This window comes from Elephas maximus, chromosome 25 (assembly GCF_024166365.1).
Source record: "Elephas maximus indicus isolate mEleMax1 chromosome 25, mEleMax1 primary haplotype, whole genome shotgun sequence".
In the NCBI taxonomy this organism is placed as follows: Eukaryota; Metazoa; Chordata; class Mammalia; order Proboscidea; family Elephantidae; genus Elephas; species Elephas maximus.
This window is the reverse complement of record NC_064843.1, coordinates 41,908,986-41,933,169: the sequence shown is the minus strand read 5'-3', so window position 1 is coordinate 41,933,169 and position 24,184 is coordinate 41,908,986. Positions and strand designations below refer to the sequence as shown.

At 39.5% G+C, this 24,184-nt stretch overlaps 1 protein-coding gene across 2 annotated transcripts in view; it reads left to right on the top strand.

Annotated features, from left to right (window-relative positions):
* DNAAF9 (dynein axonemal assembly factor 9) overlaps window positions 1-24,184 on the top strand; it is a 155,951-nt gene that overhangs the window by 3,786 nt on the left and 127,981 nt on the right. The window contains exon 2 of one of the 2 annotated variants that reach the window (XM_049869255.1): window positions 12,205-12,284. In XM_049869255.1, coding sequence (XP_049725212.1) covers window positions 12,205-12,284 — 80 coding nt within the window. Of the gene's footprint in view, window positions 1-12,201; window positions 12,285-24,184 lie in introns of those variants that run through there. The other variant, XM_049869257.1, reaches the window with a different exon arrangement.

The following is a 24,184-nucleotide window of genomic DNA, read 5'->3' as shown; positions in this document are numbered from 1 at the left end:
CTGTCGGCTCTTGTCCTTATCTCTTTGAGCTTATGTTCCTTGGTGATTTTCCTGTGGCTTAGCATCTCTTCCCCCATCTCTGCTTCTCCACGTGCTTGTTTAATCTCTTTTTATATCTCAAAAGAGGTTGACTCCAAGACACACCCTACACTGATCCCATCTCATTAACATAACAAAGACAACCACCCATTCCCAAATGGTATTATAACCATAGGCATAGTGGTTAGAATTTACAACACATATTTTGGGGGGACACAGTTCAATCCATGACACCATCCATATGTTGACTCCCCAGTTTTTTTAATTGCAGTAAAATACGTATCATAAAAAACGTTGCTCTTTTGACTGCTCTTCAGTATACAATTCAGTGACGTTAATCACATTCCATGCTGTGCATCCGTCACCACTGTCCATTTCCAAAATGTTTTCATCACCCTGAATAGAAACTCTGTACCCCTTATGCAATAACTTCCCCTTCTACCCTCCCACTCTCCCCTGGTAACCAAAGATAAACTTTGTCTGTCTGTATTTCCTGCTCTAGATATTTCATATAAGTGGAATCATATGATATTTCTCCTTTTGAGTCTGACTTATTTAACTTCGTATAATGTTCTAAAGGTTCGTCCATATAGTAGCATGTATCAGAACTTCATCTCTCTTTATGGCTGAATATTCCATTGTATGGACATACCTACCACCTTTTGTTTATCTATTCTTCTATTGATGGACATTTGAGTTGTTTCTACCTCTTGGCTGTTGTGAACAATGCTACGGTGAACACTGGTATACAATTATCTGTTTGAGTCCCTACTTTAAAGTCTTTTGAGTATATACATAGGAGTGGGATTACTGGGTCATATGGTAGGTCTATGTTTAATATTTCGAGGAGCTGCCAAACTGTTTTCTACAGGAGCTATACCATTTCACATTCCTGCCAGTGGTGAATGAGGGTTCCAGTTTCTCCACATCCTCTCAAACACTTGTTACTTTCTGTTTTTCTGATAATAGCCAGCCTAGTAGGAATGAAGTAATATCTCATTGTGGTTTTGATTTACATTTCCGTAATGACTAATGAAAGAAGTGGCTCCCCCAGATAAAGATTTGGCGATCTGCTCCCTTAAAGATTTACAGCCTAGATAACCCTATGGGTCAGTTTTACTGTGTCGCATGGGGTCATTGTGAGTTGAAAATCAATTCAGGGACACCTAACAACAAATGACTAATGAAGGAGCCTTGGTGGTACAATGGTTAAATGCTGAATTGCTAACTGAAAGGTTGGCAGTCTGAACCTACCAGTCACTCCGTGGGTGAAAGACCTGGTAATAAGATTACAGCCTAGGAAATGCTATGGGGCAGTTCTGCTTTGTCACATGGAGTCTCTATGAGTTGAAAATCAACTTGCCCGCACCTAACAACAATAACAATGACTAATGACATTGAGCATCTTTTCATGCACTTCTTGGCCATTTGTACATTTTCTTTGGAGAAACATCCTTTGCCCATTTTTTAACTGGGTTGTCTTTTTGTTGTTGAGTTGTATAAATAAGTTCTTAATGTATTCTGGATATTAAACCCTTATCAAATATATGGTTACCAATATTTTCTCCTGTTCTGTAGTTGTTTCTTTACTTTCTTGGTAAAGTCCTTTGATGCACAAGAGTTTTTAATTTTGATGAAGTCCATTTTATCTATTTTGTCATTTTTTGCGTATGCTTTTGGTGTCATTTCTAAGAATCCATTGTCAAACATTAGATCTGATGCATTATCTTTGTTTTCTTCTAAGAATTTTATGATTTTAGTTTTTATATTTAGATCATTGATCATTCTGAGTTCATTTTTTGTATGTAGTATGCCCAATTTTTATTTGAAGCCGCGAAACTAAATGGAGATCCAGGGAATGATTGTAGACAGAAAAGAGGACCTATCTCCAAGCCCTGAGGCATCCTATATTTAGAGGATGGTGAGAAGGTACCAGAAAAAATAGTGGAGCAATGTCTTCCAAATTCTGAAGGAAAATGATTTTCTACTTTTGAGGTAGGAGGAGTACAAAGGATAGCCATGGAAAGTCAAATGATAAATATTCTTACCAGACTGATAAGGTCTAAGAATAAAGTATTAGATTTGATAATGTGGAGATTATTAGTGGCCTTGACAAGATCAGTTTTGGTGCAGTAAAAGAGAAAATGAGAGGAGAATTGAAGACCATTAGTATAAATACCTCTTTGAAGGATTGTTACAGGGAGAGCAATGATGGTGCTATAGCTGGAAAGGCATGAAGTGTTAAGACAGTTCTTTTTTTTTTTTTTAAGGATAGCAGACATGATAACGTGTTTATAATGATGCAGTAGGAAGGGGAAAATTGATGATAGAGGAGAGAAAAGAGACAGTTTGAGGAGTGAAGTTCTTGAGTAGGTGAGAGAGAATGGGATCTAGTGCACAAGTAGATGTTTTGGCTCAGGTTAGATGTTGTTGTTGTTAGGTGCCATTGAGTTGGTTCCAACTCATAGCTACCCTGTATACAATAGAACGAAACACTGCCCAGTCCCGCGCCATCCTCGTAATTGTTGTTATCCTTAAGGCCATTTTTGTAGCCACTGTGTCATTCTGTCTTATTGAGGGTCTTCCTCTTTTTCGCTGACCCTCTACTTTATCAAGCGTAATGTCCTTCTCCAGGGACTGATCCCTCCTGACAACGTGTCCAAAGTATATGCGACGTAGTCTCGCCATCTTTGCCTCTAAGGATTATTCCGGTTGTACTTCTTCCCAGACAGATTTGCCCGTTCTTTTGGCAGTCCGTGGTATATTCAGTATTCTTCTTTTTCTCCAACACCACAATTCAAAGCCGGCAATTCTTCTCCTGTCTTCTTTATTCATGGTCCAGCTTTCATATGCGTAGGAGGCGATTGAAAACACCATGGTTTGGGTCAGGCCTACCTTAGTCTTCAAGCCTGACATCTTTGCTTTTCAGCACTTTAAAGAGATCTTTTGCAGTAGATTCGTCCAATGCAATGAGTCTTTTGATTTCTTGGATGCTCCTTCCATGGGTGTTGATTTTGCAGATCCAAGTAAAATGAAATCCTTGACAACTTCAATATTTAACCCATTTATCATGAGGTTGCTTATTGGTCCAGTTGTGAGGATTTTTGTTTTCTTTATGTTGAGCTGTAATCCATACTGAAGGCTGTGGTGTTTAATCTTCGTCGGTAAGTGCTTCAAGTCCTCTTCACTTTCAGCAAGCAAGGTTGTGTCATATGCGTAATGCAGGTTGGTAATGAGTCTTCCTCCAATCCTGATGCCATGTTCTTCCTCGTATAGTCCAGCTTCTCAGATTATTTGCTCGGCATACAGATTGAATAGGTATGGTGAAAGGATACAACCCTGACGCACACCTTTCCTGACTTTAAACCATGAAACATCCCCTTGTTCTGTTCAAATGACTGCCTCTTCATCTATGTACAGGTTCCTTATGAGCACAATTAAGTGTTTTGAAATTTCTATTCTTTGCAATGTTATCCATAATTTGTTATGATCCACACAGTCAAATGCCTTTGCATAGTCAATAAAAACAGGTTAGATAGGTATGTGAATAGTTCATATGTGGCAGATTATATGGATCCTAACACTAAAAAAAAATAATAATAATTTTTTTTTTTTTTTTTTTAACACTAGTGGGGAAACCCTGGTGGCATAGTGGTTAAGAGCTACAGCTGTTAATCAAAAGATTGGCAGTTCAGATCCACCAGGCACTCCTTGGAAACTCTGTGGGGCAGTTCTGCTCTGGTCACTATGAGTTGGAATCGACTCGACAGCAAGGGGTGTGGATTTTTTTTGGCTTTAGTGTTTGTATGTTGGTAGTTTAGTGGTGGGAGAAAGTGGAAGTTCTCTTCTGATTACTTCTGTGTTCTTAGGTGAGAAGGAAGGTCTTCATCTAAAAATAAAGAGTGGAAAGAAGATGTTGGAAGTTTCAGGAGAAAGAAGGTATAAAATTCATCAGAAGAGTGGGGAAGAATCAGTTGGATAAGGAAATATAGTAGGATTGCCAGACAGCACCAAGGGCCTATTTAATGTCTATAGCCGTAAATTTAAGGTGAGACTTGGTTGTAATCCGTAACAGGTATTATTACTACATTGGAATATAATGAACAGACTTCCAAACATTTTACCTTTGTTGTAGGTAGCATTTCTGAAGTTGTTGAATTTAGTTTCTAGAATGCCTTATGTTTCTTATTCATTTGTAGATGTGAATTGTAATTGGGCATTAGTTTTAGCCATTTTAAGTAAGGTTGCCTATCAGAAATCATATTTGGCTGCTGGTAATAGACACTTGACAGTAATAATTTAAGTTAGGGATTTATCCTGTCTTGCATTAATTATGGAGGAAAAAGACAGTGAGACAAAAATAAAATTTCCCATTTATCTCAGGATAATGAACAAACAAACACACCTGGTTGTTTGCACAGTGTCATAAAAACAGTGGTCAGTAAATTAACTATTACATATAAAATGGAAGAGGAGAGAACAGAGGCGATTACTTCACATTCCTAAATATTGTACCTGTGGCCAACTTTATTGCTAAGAAAACAGTGAGAAGTAGCAGGAAGAAAAAGTTCAGGGTACCTGATTGCTTAGGTGCTGGTGCTGTTAATCCTCACACAGCCTTGTGATCTTTGGCAAACTACATAGGTTTAGGTCTTAGTTTCTTCATTTTGTCATCTGTCCATGTCTAAAATTCTGAATCTGAATTCCTGATAATGTCAGAAATACATTTTAGTATGAAAGCAGCATATTTGGCACAATAAGCTGCATTATTGGATCTGCTGAGTCTAAATGCCTTCTAAACGAGGAACTTTGTGAAGTCATGGGTGACCACAAGCCATCTACCCACCCTATGCCAGCTGTGCTCAGGTAGACCTACAAGCTGGAAGGTAGTGCTGTTGCTGGGATTGATGTGTATTTGAGAGTTTCTACTAAAAAAGAAAAAAGAAGGTTGGACGGATACACAACAAACTCATAATGGTGCCCTCTGGGAGTAAGGATCAATGAAGACTTTAGTTTTATATGTAATATTCCTTTTTTTTTTTTAGCAAAGTATAATAAATTAATATTCTATGTGCATAATTTTAAAAAGTACGAATGTAGATAAAAGCCAATCAGAAAAAAAAATGCCAAAATGTGAACAGTGGTTAGTTCTGGGTATTGGGAATATGAATGATTATAGTTTTCTTTATACTTCTGCGTATTTTTTTTCTTAATTAAAAAAATAAATTCTGTAAGCAAATAACAAGTTTAGTGGTTTAGTGACAAATAGTCAATTTTCTGGTTAAAAATTAAATTTGGGAAGCAAGAAAATGTACAAAGGAAAAAAGAACTGAATTTAGTTTTACCCATTTGACAAGAAAATAAGAAACACTAATTAAGATAATGTTTTACCGTGTCAAGAGGAAGGTCTTTCTATATTTTATATGCTTCCGCTTTATTTAACCAAGACATTTTTGGAAAAGAAACTCTCTTTTTGCTCCTTTTTTAACATTACCTTGGCTTTCCCTAGCAGGAGAGGGGCAGGCAGTTGTTTCCTTGATCACATGATCTATTCTTGCCTTTCTCACTGGCTGGTTGTAAGTTCGAAAATCAGAGAGCTCTTGGCAACCTTGGCAGTCAGTCAGCCTCTGTCCAGACAGATTGGGAAATGGGCCAAAGGACCAACATGATGAGATATTTCTAGTACAGAGAATGCCTGCAAGAAGAAGTGGGGAGATTCAAACAGTCATCATTTCCAAGGAAGAAGTTTTTCTGCTTTAATCTTGACCTTGCTTTTTCTGCTCCTTCAGTTACTCCACATGCCCCTCTCCCCGCAAGCCCAAATTTTTACTATGAAAATGTTCAAACAATACAGAAAAGTTGAAAGAATAATATGATGAATACTTGTTATATCCACCAGTTAGATTCATCAGTTAATATTTTGCCTTACGTGCTTATTCTTTGCTTTCCTTTCTTTTTCTTCTCTTCTGCTAAAGCTTTTTGAAGTAATAGCCGTCTTGATACTTCATGCCTAAGTCCTTCATCATGCATCTGCTAAGAAAGAGAACATTTTATTACATAACCACAATAACATTATCTCACCTAAGAAAATTAACGGTAATTCCCTAATGTCATCTAATACTGAGTCTATATTAAAATTTTCCCGGATGTCTCCCAGATGGTTTCCTGTTTTTTTTTTTTTTTAAAGGATCAAATACAGTTTCATACATTGCATTTTGTTATTCTGATTCATTGATCTCGTTTACTTTAGAGTTCTTCCTCCCTGTTGTTATTTTTGTTTTATAGGACATTGAAGAGACCAAGCCAGTTGTTTTGAAGAATGCCACACGTTCTGCATTTATCTGATAACTTTTCTCATGCTGTCATTTCCCTTGTTCTTCTGTAGCTCCTGTAAATTGGACATTGGTCTAAAGGCTTGACTTGTTTCAAGGCAAACATTCTTGACAGAAATACTTCATAAGTGATAGATGTCAAATTGTATAACCTTAGGAGGCATCAGTATGTCATTCTGAAGCAGTGAGTTGATTTACCCCTCTTCCTTTAAAAAAAAAATTCTAATGTGAGTAGATAAGAGTTTATTTTGGTTTAATTATATTTTACAATCGGTGGTAATGATACTGATTCAATGGAGAGAACATATAGCTTACATTTCCTGTTTAAATTAAGGTCTTGTGTGAGAGAAGGAAAATTCCTGACTTGGGTCAGAGATGAGCTGTCTTTCTTTTTCCTGTTATAGTTGGATCTCAGATCTTTTGGAATTCTTTGAGGTCAGGGACCATGTCCTGTTTTAGCACCTAGCACAGTATTCCATTCAGTAATGTTTACTGATCTAAGCCACTGATTGTCTTGCTCCTAGTAAATAAGAATAGGGTCTTTTACTACTGCTATGGGGAATAAGTTTTGATTTTCAAATTTAGTGGAAATTGTTATTGGGGAAAAAAATCACAAAGTTTAGTAAAGCAAAAAGAAAGTTTTTTTCAGCATATGTTCAAAAAGACAAAAGCTGAGAAGCAGACAAGCATGCTGCCAGAGCTAATGTCTGCCTGAATCCAAGGAAATATTACAGAGTAAGCAAAAATGGGAAAACGGACAAGCATGCTGCCACAGCCATGTCTGCCTGAGTCCAAGGAGATATTACAGAGTAAGCAAGAATGGGAAAATGGACAAGCATGCTGCCACAGCCATGTCTGCCTGAGTCCAAGGAAGGTTACAGAGTCATCAGTATATATTAACAGTACAAATGGGCAAAGCCATTGAAAACTTCACCTTTTCACAGATTGCTAGAAACTGTCATCCTACATTTTGAATTGTCTTTCTTAATGATCATTGGTACAGGTTTCAGTAACTGACAGTCAGGAGGGTCTTCATTGGTCCAACAAATTTCTATTTACTAAATGTTAATAGAAAAAGATAAAAGTGGAAAATCTTTTGTGTTCTGACTTAAGTGAAAGGTTCCCTAAAAAATACTTTCCAGGATTATCTTAGCTATTGTCTTTATACCTCAGGGCCCAATTGATATGTCCTTTTGAGTCCAGCTCCAGCTGGGTCACCTTCTCCATGCTCAAGGACAGGGAATAATGTCTCTAATGTTATTTCCTAAATTAAAATAAAATTTGTTGGAGATTAGTATAGTCATCTTTACTTGAGAAATGGGTTGAAATGAATGTCAACCATTTGGTGCCTAGTGCTGGGACAGGGCACACATCTCTACCTGACAAATGATGGCAGTGCATCTCCTTCAGAGGCAGCCCCTTTTTCTCTGTAGTCAGAGCTCTAGTCACTAGCACCTCCTCCCTTACACCAAGGTGTGGACTGTTTTCTTAATGTCCATCTGCTGGTCCTGTTTCTGTTCCTTGGACTTGATCATGTCCCTCTTTTACATGATAACCTTTCAGTTATTTCATATCCTTTAGTTTGAGCACTGTGCTCTGTGTCTTTTCTCCAGACTCAACATCCCCATTTCCATCTTCGCCCTCATTTGACATGACTTGACGTATAGAAAGGAGTATGAGCTTTGGCATCAGATAGACTCGGGATCAAAATCTGGATCTTCCATCTACCAGATGCATGCCTCAGGCTAGTACCTGTCTTACAGGTACAGATGCTGTTAGTATAATGCACAGTATACAGCTTTTTTTTCCAATAAATACTAGTTTTATTTCTCCTTCACTGTCCCAACAGATCTCCTCTGCCTGTCTGCTGATTTCTTTATGTCTCTGTTTTGATGTGACGTGCAGAATTGTACACAGAGTTTCAGTTGTGATCTGACTAATATGCTGTTGAGTTGGGACCATCAACTCTTTTTTTCCCCAACATTTTATTACAAACATTTTCAAATATGCAACAAAATTGAAAGAATTTTCCAGTGAACATGCATATATCCACCACCTAGATTCTTCCATCAACATTTTACTGTACTTGTTTTATCACGTGTTTATCCATCCAGCCATGGCAGTGGCAGTCAAGAAATCAAATGACACGATTGCACTGGGCAAATCTGCTGCAGCTAGGATGCTCCTTAGGAGCGAGGATGGTGAGAATATAGATATGAAGTATATCTATATTTCAGATCTATATAGGTACTCCATCTCGTTGAGGTTCTTCTCATTTTTCACTGACCCTCTGCTTTACCAAGCATGATGTTCTTCTCCAGGGACTGGTCCCTCCTGATAACATGTCCAAAATATGTGAGATGGAGTGTCACCATCCTCATTTTTAAGAAGTATCCTGTCTGTACTTCTTCCAAGACAGATCTGTTATTCTGGTAGTCCATGTTATATTCAATATTCTTTGCCAGCACCTTAATTCAAAGGTGTCAGATCTTCTTTGGTCTTCCTCATTCATTGTCCTGCTTTCACATGCATATGAGGCAATTGAGATTACCATGGCCCACCTTAGTCTTCAAGGTGACATCTTTGCTTTTTAACACTTTAAAGGGGTCTTTTGCAGCAGATTTACCCATAGCCACCCTATGTACAGTAGAACAAAACACTGCCCAGTTTTGCTCCATCCTCACAGTCATTGCTGTGTTTGAGCCCATTATTGCAGCCACTGTGTCAGCCCACCTTGTCAAATTCTTCTTCGGTCTTCTTTCTTCAGGAAGCTTCCGCCTCAGAAACCCTATGGGGCAGTTCCACGCTGTCCTGTAGTGTTGCTATGAGTCAGAATCGACGTGATGGCAACAGGTTTGGTTTTTGGTTTAGTGGCTAGTGATATACGTTATATCATGTGCTTATTTACCATCTGTGTATCCTCTTTGACAAAGTGTTTTTTCATGTCTTTCACCCATTTTCTAATTGGATTGTTTAGTTTTTTTACTGCTGTGTTTTCAGAGTTCTTTATGTATTTGCCATTGAGTCCTTTGTCAGATAATGATTTGCAAATATTTTATTCTAGTCTGTAGGTTGTCTTTTCATTCTTTTTCACAGAACAAAAGTTTTAAATTTTTTTGAAGTCCAATTATCAATTTCTTCTTTTATGTGCTCTTTGGTGTCATCTAAGAACTCTTTACCAAGCCATAGGTCTCAAATAATACCTTAAAGTTTTATAGTTTTAGTTTTACATTAAATCTATAATCTATTTTGAGTTAAATTTATATAAGGTATAAGGTTTAGGTTGAGGTTCATTTTTTTGGCCTAGGATATCCAGTTGCTCCAGCACTATTATACTGAAAAGACTATCCGTCCTCCATTGAATTGCTTTTGGACCTTTGTCAAAAATTAGTTGGCTGTACTTCGGTGGGTCTATTTCTGACTTCTCTATTCTGCTCTGTTGATCTAGGCATCAGCTAATACCACTCAGTATTAATTACTTTAATTATAAATGTTGAAATCAGGTAGACTTATTCCTCCCACTTTATTCTTCTTTTTTAAAATCATTTTAGCTATTCTAGTTCCTTTGCCTTTCCATATAAATTTTAGAATAATTGCGTCTGTGTGTACAAAAAATCTCGTGGGGATTTTGCTAGGAATTGCATTAAACCTGTATATCAATTTGGGGAGAATTGACATATGTACTGTATTGAGTGGAAACCCTGGTGGAGTAGTGGTTAAGTGCTACCGCTGCTAACCAAGGGGTCGGCAGTTCGAATCCACCAGGCGCTCCTTGGAAACTCTTATGGGGCAGTTCTACTCTGTCCTATGGAGTTGCTATGAGTCGGAATCGACTCAACAGCACTGGGTTACTGTGTTGAGTCTTTCAGTCCATGAATACAGTATATCTGTCCATTTATTTAGATTTTCTTTGATTTCATTCATGAGTGTTTTGTAGTTTTTGGCATATAAGTTGTATGTATTTTTTTTATGTTTAAAGCTAAGTATTTTATCTTTTTGAGAGATTATAAATGGTATGGTATTTTTTATTATTTTCCACATTTCATTGCTGTTCTATAGAAATGCAATTTATTTTTGTATTTTTAGTATCCTGTGATCTTGTTGAACTGATTTATTAGTTCTAGGAGTCTCTCATAGATGCCTTGAGATTCCCTAAGTAGACCATTGTGTCATCTGCAAATAGGGACAGATTTCTTTTCTATCTGCATGCCTTTTATTTTATTTTCTTGCCTTATTTCACTGGCTAGAACTTCTAGTACTGTGTTGAATAGGAGTGGTGAAAGTGACTTCTTTGTCTTATTTTTGATCTTAGGTGAAAAACATTCAACCTTTCACCATTAACCAGGATGTTAACTACAGATTTTCATAGTTTTTTTTTTTTTTTAATAAAATTGAGGAAATTTCCTACTATTCCTAGCTTACTGAACATTTTTATCATGAGAGTTGCATTTTGTCAAGCAATTTTTCTGCATCGATTTTATGGTTGTGTGATTTTTCTTCTTTGACCTGTTAATATGATGGATCGTGTTGATTGATTTATGATTATTGAACCAGCCTTGCATCCCTGATGTATAATTCTGTTCCTATGTTGCCGAATTCTATTGGCTAATATTTTATTAGGGATTTTTACATCTATATTCGTGATGAGTATTGGTCTGTACATTTCTTTTTTTTAATACTCTCTCTTTGGTTTTTGTATCAGGTGCAAGCTTGAGGAAGTCTTGAAGTAAGACAATGATAAGGACGACTAAATCATGAGTGAATGACTTGAGGAACATCAAAAAGAATTCATGGGGGTGAGGGGACGAATCCTGGGAAGAGAAATAGTGTTGTTTGGCTGGAAATACTGTTGTTTGGCTGACTGTAGAGCAGGGTACCAGAGCAGTTTTGGTGAGGCATGGGGACAAAGTCTGATTGTGGTGGCTGGAACGGTTAATATAGTTGTTTTGTCGAAGATCTTAGTTAATAATGATGTGATGGGCCTGGGAATATGTTGACTGGAGGGAAAAAATTAAATATAGAAATATTAGGGAATGAATAGTAGAGGCAGATCCTGGGCCTGGAGGTGACAGCAAGAGACCCAGTGGAAAGGTCAGTCTTGAGCAGGAAATTGGCCACCTCTCTCTGGACCTGCTGAGCAGGAGGAGGGGTTGGTGTAGAAAGGACAGGGAGCCTTAGAAATGACATTAATGTCTGGAAGTGCCTTTCCTCAAACTTTGCTTGGGAGGAGGGGCCATATACCTAGGGTTGAAGGAATACTAGATCTGCACAGAAATGGGAGAAAGTACTCTCTGCTGACACTCTCTAAGGGAGTAGTTGTGGTAATGAATCAGGGCTTCATTTAGGTCCTTAGACCAATTTTTGTTTATTGTCTGTTTTTGTTTGTTGTTTTTTTTTGAGATAGACCAATGAGGACCCCAGTTAGGGCAAATCAGTGTGGAAGCTCTTCTTTGATAGTCCTCAAAAATGAGATGTTGGTGGTCCCTGAGGCCTGGTAATGACTTCCACTCTTGCCCAGCATTGACCCCAAGAGGTCTTTGGTTCCATTCTCTGTTGGGCCAGGAAACCACTGACCATTTGCTTTGTGATCAGCAGTCCACAGACTTAGTCTCAGATCAGTTCTGCACAATCTCTTCCAGAAAACAAAAGAGAACAATTCCCAGTTCGTTCATGGTTCTGATACCAAAACCAGACCAGGACTAGGTTCTGTCCCTCTCGAGGTAAATCTTCTTCCTAGTGCTATCACTGTGCATCCCTCACGCAGGACTAGGCCACTGCTCTTCTTGTAGGGCTATGCTATCACTCAGAGAGCTCTCTTCTGTTCTCATTGCAGCTGCAGCCGACTCCGCTGGGTCCAGAGCATACTGACCCAGAGCAGCAAGTCTCGGCCGGACGGGATCCTGTGCATCCTAGGTCAGTGCTTTCACACGACATGGGACTCAGGGCTGGGGCCGCCTGCTTCACATTGACAGAGAAATATTAATAGTAGTGTCATTGTGAGATAAATGGTGAGTTAGTGTCCCTTTCCCTGCTCTTGTTCCCCTGAAATCTCTTGCTATTTTAATGAAGTTGCATGAGATTTCAGTGAGATAGGGGGCCTCTACCATGGGGCAAGCACTTCATACATGGTATCTCATTTCTTCTCACAGTGACCTTACAAGAATGCAGTTATTATTCCTGTTTCACAGTGAGGAAACTGAAATACTGGGAGGTGAAATGAACTTGCTCAGGATCACAGAATGGAAGAATTGGGGATTTATTTGTTCTTAGAATTTTTTATTATTATGAAAATATATCACCTATTTTAAAAATTAAAAATTTAAATGAAAAAATTCAGACAATATATAATATATAATGAAAAGAGTATCTGACCATGCCAAAAATCCAGTGTCTTAGGATGGATTCTCTAGAGGAGCAAAAGCAGTGACGTGTGTGTGTGTGTGTGTGTGTGTGTGTGTGTGTGTGTGTACACACATATACACACACACAGACGTATGTGTGTGTATATATATATTTAGAGAGAGAGAGATTTATCTCAAGGAAATGACTCAAGGAAATTGCTGACTGGTTGCCTCAAGGAATAGTGCCATGTCAGGGACGTAGTGCTGGGTTCTGCTGCTAGCAGATTGAGCACTCATCAGTGTCTGTAGCCAACTCAGCCTTGGTGAGTGGAAGTCCATGTTGCTGTGCCCATGTATAACCTCCATCTCTGCCACCATGGCCACTTCATTCATGAGCCCATTGGGCAATGACAGGAGTGGCTGGGGAAGGAAGGTGACTGGTTTCCACAGAACGCATCATCCTATCCACTTGATTGTTAAAATCCTCCTTAGCCCTTTGTTGAGCATTCACATAAGACACAAATATCTTCACTTCTTTGGCCTATTCAGAGAAGTCTATCCACATACCTCTTCCTTATATCTTCTTGTCATCAATTTTCCAATCATGTTCCTTCCAAGTCCGTGACCATCCAGCCAAACCATTAGCCATAGCCCATGAATCAGTATACATTCACACATCTGGGCAATTTTCCTTCCAAGTGAAGTGAATAACCAGGTGCGCTGCCTGAAGTTCTGCCCAGCGGGAGGATTTCCCTTTGCAACTGTCCTTCAGGGAGGTTCCAGAAAGGGGCTGCAGTAGTACACTGTCTACTTTTGAGAGGTGCCTGCATATCACACAGAACCAACTGTAAACCAGGCGCAAGTTTTCTCTTCCTTAGTCAACTGACCATAATGAACACCCCATGAGGCCATAGGTGCTCACTGAGAGAGAAGAGGTAATGTGACAGGAGTGGAGACCACGGGCATTTGGGCCACTGCCTCATGTAACTTACTTTTGCCTTCAGGTCTTTCTCAAGTCTGATCTTGTATATACCACTTCCATTTAATGATGAAGTGCTACTCTGCATGTCCAACTTTATGGCTCTGTGGTTCAGACAGCATCCAGCTCATGATGGATAGGTCAGGCCACATGATGACTTGGTGGCTGATTGTTAAGTGTTCAGTCTCTACTAAGGCCCAGTAACAAGCCAAAAGAAAGGATGTTTTTCAAAAGAAGAGTAGTTATCTGCAGAGGATGGCAGGCTTACTGCAAAACCCTAAGGGTCTGTGCTGTGACTCATCAACAGAGACCTGCCAGAAACTCCAAACAGCATCTCTATCTGCCACTGACACCATTGGATCAGCCAGATCATATCGCTCAAGTAGCAGAGTGCCTTGCGTGGCAGCCTGAACCTGTTGCAGAGCCTTCTCCTACTCTGGGCCCCACTCAAAACTAGCAGCTATTTGAGTCACTTGGTAAATAAGCTGGAGTAGCACACCCAAATGAAGGCTCTATTGCTTCCAAATTCCAAAGAGACTCACCAGGCATTGTGCCTCCTTTTTAGTTGTAGGAGGGGCCAGATACACAACTTATCCTTCACTTTAGGAGGAATATCTCAACATGCCCTGCACTACTGGGCCCCTAGGAATTTCACTGAGGTGAAAAGCACCTGAATTTTTGTAGGGTTAATTTCTAATGCTCTAGCATGGAAATGGAGCCCTAGTGGTGCAGTGGTTAAGAGCTTGGCTGCTAGTCAGAAGGTCCAGCCACTCCGTGGAAACTCTGATGGGGAAGTTCTACCCCATCCTATAGGATCACTATGAGTCAGAATCAACTCGACAGCAACAGGTTTTCAGCACACAAATGTGTTACAAGTAGGCCTAGAGTCATTGATGGTTCTTCCTTACTAGGTCCAATAAGTATAATGTCATCAACGTAATGGACCAGTGTGATGTCTTTTGGAACGGAAAGGCGATCAAGTTTTCTGCAGATTAAATTATGACATAGGGTTGGAGAGATGATATACCCTGAGGTAGGACAGTGAAAGTATATTGCTGGCCCTGCCAGCTGAAGGCAAACTGCATTTGGAGGTCTTTTGAAACAGGTATGGAGAAAAAGGCACTAGCCAGATCAATAGTTGCACACCAGGTACCAGGAGATGTAACGATTTGCTAAATCAACACAACTTCATTTGGAACAGCAGCTGCAACTGGAGTCACCACCTGGTTGAATTTACGATAATATACTGTCATTCTCCAAGATTCATCAGTTTTTTGCACAGGCCAAAGAGGCAAGTTGAATGGGGATGTGGTGGGAATCACCACCCTGCGTCCTTCAAGTTCTTCATGGTGGTAGTAATCTCTGCAGTCCCTTCAGAAATGCAGTATTTCTTTTGGTTTACTGTTTTCCTAGGTAGGGGCAGTTCTAATGGCTTCCACTTGACCTTTCCTACCATACTAGCCCTTACTCCATATGTCAGAGATCCAGTGTGGGGGCTCTGCCAACCGCTGAGTATGTCTATTTCAATTATGCATTCTGGAACGGGGGAAATTACTACAGAAGGGGTTCAAGGATCCATTGGACCCACTGTGAGACTGACTTGAGCTAAGACTCCATTAATAACTTGACCTCCATATGCCCCCACCCTGATGGTAGACCACAGTGACGTTTTGGGTCTTCTGGAATTAGTGTCAGTTCAGAGTAAGTGTCCAGTAATCCCCCAAAAGTCTGATTATTTCCTTTCTTCCAATAAACATTTACTCTTGTTTAAAAAAAAAAAAAAAAGGCCATAAATCCCTTTGGGGAAGGCTGGAAGAAGGATTAACAGTATAAATTTTTGACAGTGTAGTGGGGCCCTTCCTCAAAGGATCCTGACTCTCCCTTCATTCAAGGGGTTGTGGGTCTCTAAGCTGGCTCAGCTCTGGGAATTGATTGAGGGTATATGACTATTCTGGGGATTTGAGTTACACTGCCATTTACTTAACCTAGTATTCTTGTGCAGATCAAGTAAACATTTAGTAGATTTCCCATCTATTTCGCTCATAGGTACACTAAGTCTAAGTAACCAGTACCACAAGTCCATGGGAGTCAGACTACTGTTTTTAATGCATATAATGCATGCCTTCTAGGTTTGTTTGCCAACTGTACCCTCCCCCCACAAGGTATTCTCGTATGTACACTATGCCGATTTTTTACATTACATGTAAAAAATCGGCATAGTGCAGCTTATGAAAATATTTCATGGGGAAGGGCTCAGTTGGCAAACGAACATAGAAAATGTACCTTATTTGCATAAAAATACAGTATGCTGGTTACTGCTTTGACTCTGCTGTCCATTATAGTAACCATACTCACTTTGGCTATTAAGTACTACCACTTAGCCCCTACCGCCATAGGGTCCAGTTGCCGCATTGTAGTTACATGTCTTAATTCAGTTAGGGCAGTTCCTACTGTCAAATCTGGCTTACATAAAATAGCAATCATAGCAGTCTTCAGGGATGCTGGGGCTCCCTTCATAAACGTGTTCCTCACCACTGTGGTGAAGAATGTGTCTTCTGGAAAATCCATGGTTGGTCGGCGGGTCCAACCTGATAAATCCACTCTAACATGCCAATTTCCCTGAATCTTTGGATACCTTCTTCTATAGTATATCAAGGCAGGGCTGGCATTTCAGCTTGATTTAGTGTAGGCCACCGATTAATCCGTGCTTCACTAAACCAACCAAATAAAGTATTAGATCCTTTTGTAGCCTTTCCAGCCAAAGCACTGAATGAAGAGTCTGTACTTAGTGGGCCCATATCAGTAAACTCATATGATCTATCTTTATGTTCCTTGCACCATTATCCAGCACCCTTAATAGCCATATCCACATACATTCCCCAGATTTCTGTTTGTATGTTGTTGTTACTGTTAGGTGCTTTCGGTTTGGTTCCCTCTCATAGCTACCCTGTGTACAACAGAACAAAACACTGCGCCTTCCTCATAGTTGTTCTGTGTTTGGGTCCATTGTTGCAGCCGCTGTGGCAATCCATCATCTCATTGAGAGTCTTCTTCTTTTTCAGTGACACTCCACCAAGCATGATGTCCTTTTCCAGGGACTGGTCCCTCCTGATAACACGTCCCAAGTACATGAAATGAAATCTCACCATCCTTGCTTGTAGGGGGCATTCTGGCTGTATTTCTTCAAAGACAGATTTATTCCTTCTTTTGGTGGTATATTCAGTATTCACTATTCGCTAACACCATAATTCAAAGGCATCAATTCTTCTTTGGTCTTCCTTATTCATTGTCCAGCTTTTGCATGTAGATGAGGTGATTGGAAACACCATGGCTTGGGTCAGGTGCACCTTAGTCCTCAAACTGGCATCTTTGCTTTTTAACACTTTAAAGAGGTCTTTTGCAGCAGCTTTGCCCAATGCAATTTATCGCCTGATGCTACTCTGTGTTCAAGAGCAATTTTCAGTCCCTTCTGACAACCATTTTAGTCTTTCCTTCTTTTCTGTCTTTTTAGTGACATTTTGCTTTCTTCACGTTTGATATCCTAGATGTCATTACACAACTCGTCTAGTCTTCAGTCATTAGCGTTCAATGCGTCAAATCTATTTTTGAGATGGTCTCCAAATTCAGATGGGATATACTCAGGGCTTGTACTTTGGCTCTCGTGGACTTGTTTTAATTTTCTTCAGCTTCAGCTTGAACTTGCATATGAGCAATTGATGGTCTGTTCAGCAGTTGGCCTCTGGAATTGTTCTGACTGATGATATTAAGCTTCTGCATCGTCTTTTTTCCACAGATGTAGTCAGTTCAATTCCTGTGTATTGCATCTGGTGAGGTCCGCATGTATAGTCACCATTCATGTTCTTGTAAAAAGGTATTTGCAATGAATAAGTCGCTGGCCTTAACAAAATTCTATCGTTTGATCTCCAACGTCATTTCTGTTGTTAAGGCCATATTTTCCAATTACCAATCCTTATTTGTTTCCAGCTTTTGCATTCCAATTATTAGTAATTATCAGTGCATCTTGATTGTATGTTTGATCAGTTTCAGAATGTAGAACTTGGTAAATATCTTCAGTTTCTTCATCTTCGGCATTAGTGGTTGGTGGGTAAATTTGAGTAATGTCATGTGGACTGATCTTCCTTATACCAAAAACCGAAACCAAACCCAGTGCCGTCAAGTTGATTCCGACTCATAGCAACCCTATAGGACAGAGTAGAACTGCCCCATAGAGTTTCCAAGGAGCGCCTGGTGGATTGGAACTGCTGACCCTTTGGTTAGCAGCCATAGCACTTAACCACTATGCCACCAGGGTTTCCAGGTCTTCCTTATAGGTGTATGGATATTATCCTTTCACTGACAAGGTAGTACTTCAAGATACATCTTGAAATATTCTTTTTGATGATTAGTGCGATGCCATTCCTCTTCAATTTGTCATTCCTGGCATAGTAGACATATGATTGTTTGATTCAAAATGGCCAGTATCAGTCCATTTCAGCTCACTGATGTCTAGGATATCGATCTTTATGCGTTCCGTTTCATTTCTGACGACTTCCAATTTTCCTACATTCGTACTTCGTACATTCCATGTTCCAATTACTAGTGGATGTTTACAGCTGTTTTTTCTCATTTTGAATCATACCTCATCAGCAGATGAAGGTCCCAAAAGCTTTATTCCATCCACATCATGAAGGTCGACTCTACTTTGAGGAGACAGCTCTTCCCCAGTCACCTTTTGAGCGCCTTCCAACCTGAGGGGCTCATCTTCCGGCAGTATATCAGACAATGTTCTGCTGCTAGCCGTAAGATTTTCACTGGCTAATTCTTTTCAGAAGTAGACCCCTGGGCCCTTCTTCCTAGTCTGTCTTAGTCTGGAATCTGTTCACCATGGTAACCCTACTGGTATTTAAAATACTAGTGGCATAGCTTACAGCATCACAGCAACACGCAAGCCGCCACAGTATGACAAACTGACAGACTAATGATGGCCTGTTTGTGTATATTAGAATAATCAAGCAGTTCTTTTGGAGTGTAGTGTACCTTTTCATGGGTCACAGTTTGTACTTCACCTCTCGGAGCTCACTGGGATTTAAGGCCAGTTAATAGGCCTAGAAGCAAAAATTAGTGGTGGGGGTGGATCCTGAGGACATTAAGCAATGTTTTGTGAGGCATGTGCCTCAGGCCATGCCCTTGATATCTCAAAGACTTTTCAGGTTTAGCTGGGTTAATCTTATCAGATGGGGGTGGAAGGGATAACGGTTTTACTGCGGAAGGTGGCTTAGCTGACAAAGATGTAGTAATCTGTTCTGATGGGGGTAGAGAGCTGGTTCTGTTGGCAGGAGTGACTCGATGGAATTTAGGGGCTCAGTGTTTTTAGCTACCTATTTTCTGCCCATGTGTCCCCACCAAGTTTGAAGATCCCATTTCTTCCGAATTAGTGCCCTCACTTTAACTTCAGACACCATTTAAGGTTAGGAATTCAATTGGCATTGTAATTCAGCCACTCTTTGATAAGTATATGCTATTGGGTCTTCAGCAATATCAGCTCTGTTACTGCAGACTAGGAAAAAGGACCTGGCATCGTACTTCCAAAAAAAACCGGTCAGTGAAAACCTTGTAAATAGTAAGTAGCAGCGGAACATTGTCTGATAATAGTGCCAGAAGATGAGCCCCTCAGGTGGCAACTTTCAGATTTTGTATGCAGCGCTTGAAATGTTTCTCTGAAGCTTTGAGGTCATCCCTTTCTTTCACCACTTTGTCTAGCAAACCAGCTTCCTTATACTTTTCATTCTGACAGAATTGTAGAGAAGTACCAAGTATGTCATCACCCAGAGCCTTGTCTCTCACGAATATTTGATCCAGTGGTGGTGATATTTTGCATATTTCTGTTGCTGCCTCACACCGTGAATTTTTTACTACTGAAGGTAGAATCATCAGCACTTTAAGAATGGCCAGATTTAGGAGCCAGTTCAGAAAACTCACCCTTAAGATTTTGTTCCTCTAGAATCACTCTCAGTAGCGAATGTCTTAGGCTGAATTCTCTAGAGAAGCAAAACCAGTGAAGCATATCTGTCTACGTATCTATTGAGAGAGAGAGATTTCTCAAGGAAACAACTCACACAGTTGAGGAGGGTGGCAAGTCCCCAATCCATGGGTCAGGCATCAGACTGGAGGCTTATCCTGACTCACATGGTTGCAGGGGCTGACGAACCTAAAACTGGCAACTTAGGCCAAAGGCTGCTGACTCATGGGGTTGCAGGAGCTTGTGAATTCAAAGATCTGCAGGTCAAGTGGTAGGCTGCTGGCTCACATCCCGAGAACCAGAGGTCACAGGTTGACAAGTTTAATGCAGGATCCTGAGAGAGCTTTGCCAGAACGTTCATATAAATACATTGGTTGCAGGCCAAACCCCCAAGGGCTTTCAGTTGATTGGCCTTTATCGCAAAATGGAGGATGATTACATGATATCTGCCAAATTACTGAGAATCACGGCCTACCCAGGTTAACACTTAACCTTAACCATCACACCCATTTGCTCCTCAGAGATGACATTGTCTAACACATCTTTTTTTTTTTTTTTTTACATCACTGGGAACATGTTCTATATACTGTTGTTAACCTTATGTTTTTGGTTATTTTTTTCCCCCACTCTGACAGTGTATCTTGGAGACTTTTCTATGATTGATCTCATTCTTAAATTCTTTTCATATATATTCTTAGTATTGAGTAATAGAAGTGCAATTGTTAGGTCAGCTGGTTTGTTTTCAACCACCCAATTTCCTTCCCGGGAGCCAATGCTACTATTAGTTCCTCGTCTGTCCTTCCTCAGATGTTCTATGCATAATTTTGTTTTTTCACTTAACAGCATTTGCATTTAAATTTATAAGAGGCAGTGTACAGAGTGGTTAAAAACATGGACTCTGGAGCCAGGCAGATGTTGGGTTTGAATCCCTGTGCCATTACTCCCTTAGCCCAGAAGTTGGTGAGTCTTCTTAGAGAGACAGTGGTAGAGCTGAAATTCAAGCCAGAGGCTTCAAATGCTTAAACAAGTGGCTTTCCAACTCACAGGATTCCCTTTCCAGCTATAGCCATCAGGAGGGTGGGGGCTCTCTTTGCCATGAATTTACCCATGAATAAAATCACCTGTTTTTGATTCAAGTGGAAATAGAAAGCCTCAACAGACCCAGAACAAGTGAAGAGATTGAATCAGTGATCAGAAACCTTCCAGCAAATAAAGTCCTGGACCAGATGCCTTCACTGGAGAATTCTTCTAAACATTTAGAGAAGAATTGACACCAATACTGTTTAAACTCTACCAAAAGATAGAGAAGGATTAGATACTTTCTAATTCATTCTATGAAACAAACATAACCCTGATACCAAAACCAGACACCACAAGAGAAGAAAACTACAGGCCAATATCTTTTATAAATATAGATACAAAAATCCTCAGCAAAATACTAGCAAACAGAATCCAACAGCATATTAAAAGAGTCATGCACTATGACCAGCATATTGAAAGAGTCATGCACCATGACCAAGTGGGATTTATCCCAGGAATGCGGCGATGGTTCAACATTAGCAAATCAATTTAAAACGCCACGTCAGTAGAACAAAATATAAGAATCACATGATCATCTCTATGAATGCATAAAAATCATTTGATAAAATCCAACATCCTTTCTTGATGAAAACCCTCAAGAAGATTGGAATAGAAGGAAAATTCCTGAATATGAATCAGGGCATATATGAAAAGCCAACAGCCAATATTATACTTAATGGAGAAAACTGACTTTTCCCCTTGAAATCGGGAACAAGACAAGGGTGCCTACTCTCACCCTTCTATTCAGTATTGTATTAGAAGTCCTAGCCAAGGTAATAAGACAGGTAAAAGAAATAAAAGGTATACAGATTGGAAAAGAAGAAGTAAAATTATTTCTATTCGCAGATGATATGATCCCATAGTAGATAACCCCAAAGGGTCTACAAGAAAACTTCTAGAGCTATAGAGGAATTTAGCAAAGTTTCACGGTAGAAGGTGAACAAAAATCAGTTGGGTTTCTATACACCAGCAATGAGAAATCTGAAAGAGAAATTAGGGAAACAATTCCATTTACAATAGTATCTAAGAGAGTAAAATACCTAGGAGTATATCTAACCAGTGACGTGAAGGACTTAAACAATGAAAACTGTAAAACACTGCTGAAAGAGGTTAAAGAAGACTTAAATAAATGGAAAGATGTCCCATGTTTATGAGTTGTAAGATTTAATATTGTTAAGATGTCAATACTACTCAAAGCGATCTATAAATTCAGTGTAATCCCAATCAAAATTCTAACAGCTTCCTTTACAGAAATAGAAAAACAAATCCTCAATTTTATGTGAAATGGCAAGAGGGCCTGAATAGCTAAAACGATGTTGGAAGAGAAGAACAAAGTAGGAGGACTAACACTTCCTAATTTAAAAACATACTATACAGCTATAGTAATCAAAACAGCCTGGTACCGATATAGCAATAGACACATAGACCAATGGAATAGAATTGAGAGTCCAGAAATAAACCCATACATCTATGGTCAACTGATTTTTTACAAAGGTGCTAAGTTCATTCAATGGGGACAGAAGAGTCTCTTCAATAAATGGTGCTGGTAAAATTAGATTTCCATATGAAGAAAAATGAAACAGGATCCATGCCTCACACTATACATAAAAATTAATTCAAAATGCATTAAAGACCTAAATGTGCAAACTAAAACCGTAAAATTCTTAAAAGAAAAAATGGGCAATGCTATTAGGCCTACCTTTCAACAATGGATTATCTAATATAATAACAAAAGCACAAACAGCAAAAGACAAAATAAATAAATGGGACCTCATAACTTTTTTTTACATAAAAATTAAAAACTTTGTTCAATCAAAAGACTTGACCAAAAAAGTGAAAAGATGAGCTACTAACTAGGAGAGTATCTTCAGAAACCATATATCCCATAAGAATCTACTAACTAAAATATATATAAAGCCTCAACAAGTTAAGAACAAAAAGACAAATAACCCAATCATAAAATGGGTAAAGGACTTAAATAGACATTTCACCAAAGAGGACATTCAAATATCCACCAAACACATGAAAAGATGCGCAGTGTCATTAGCCATCAGAGAGATGCAAATCAAAATGCAACAAGATACCATTTCTCTTCCACTAGAATGGCTAGGATTAAAAAGAAATAAAATTACAAATGTTGGCAGAGATGTGGGAAATTGGAACCCTTATCCATTACTGGTGGGAATACAAAATGGTACACCCCTTGTGGAAAAAAAAAAAAATTGTTTTCTTTTTTTGTGTGTGGAAAAGTGTGGTGGTTCCTCAAAAAACTAAAAATACAACTACCATATCCACTGCCATTGAGTCGATTCCGACTCACAGTGACCCCGTAGAGCTTCCAAGGCTGTAACTCTGCGGAAGCAGACTGCCATATCTTTCTCCTATGGAGCCGCTTGTGGTTTCAAACAGTCGACCTTTCAGTTAGCAGTTGATCACTTTAATCACTGTTCCACCAGGGCTGCTGGCAATTCCACTCATAGGTATATACCCTAAAGGCTTGAAGCAGAAACTTAAAGAGATTTGTACGCCAGTGTTAGTTATAGCACTATTTGCAATGGTCAAAAGATAGAAACAACCAAAATACCCATCAACAGATGAATGGATAAACAAAACGTGGCACATACGTACAATGGAATACTACTCAGACAGTAGGAGAAATGAAGTCTTGATACAGACTACAGTATGGATGGAGCTTGAAAAAATTATGCTGAGCAAAATAAGCCAATCACAAAAGGACAAATACTGTGTAACATTGTGTCTTAGATATCTATTGCTGCTATAATAGAAATAACACAAGTGGATGGCTGTAACAAACAGATTTCTTCTCTCACAATTTAGGAAGCTAGAAGTCCGAATTCAGGGTGCCAACTTGAAGGGAAGACTTTCTCTGTGTGTCAGCTCTGGGGGAAGGTCTTTTCATCTTTCAACATCTGTGGGCCTGGTGTTCCTTGGAAATCTCCATCTGTCTTGGCATCAATCTTCCCCTGGGTCTAGGAGGCTGTCAGCGCTGGACCCCAGGTCCAAAGGATGTGCTCTGCTCCTGGCTCTCCTTTCTTGGTAGTATGAGGTCCCTCAGTGCTCACTCCTCTGTCCTTTTATCTCTTGTAAGATAAAAGGTGATGCAGACCACACACCAAGGAAACTCCCCTTACAGCACATCAGCACTGTGACCTTAGTAAGGGTTTTGCATACCATCCTAATCCTCTTTAACATAACCTAATCTTGCCTCTTTAACTGGGGACAGAGACTAGGATTTACAATACATAGGACAATTATATCAGACCACAAAATGGAGGACAGTCATACAATACTGGGAATCATGGCCTAGCCAAGTTAACACATATTGCGGGGGGGGCACAATTCAATCTATGACACCTCACTTATATAAAAAGAC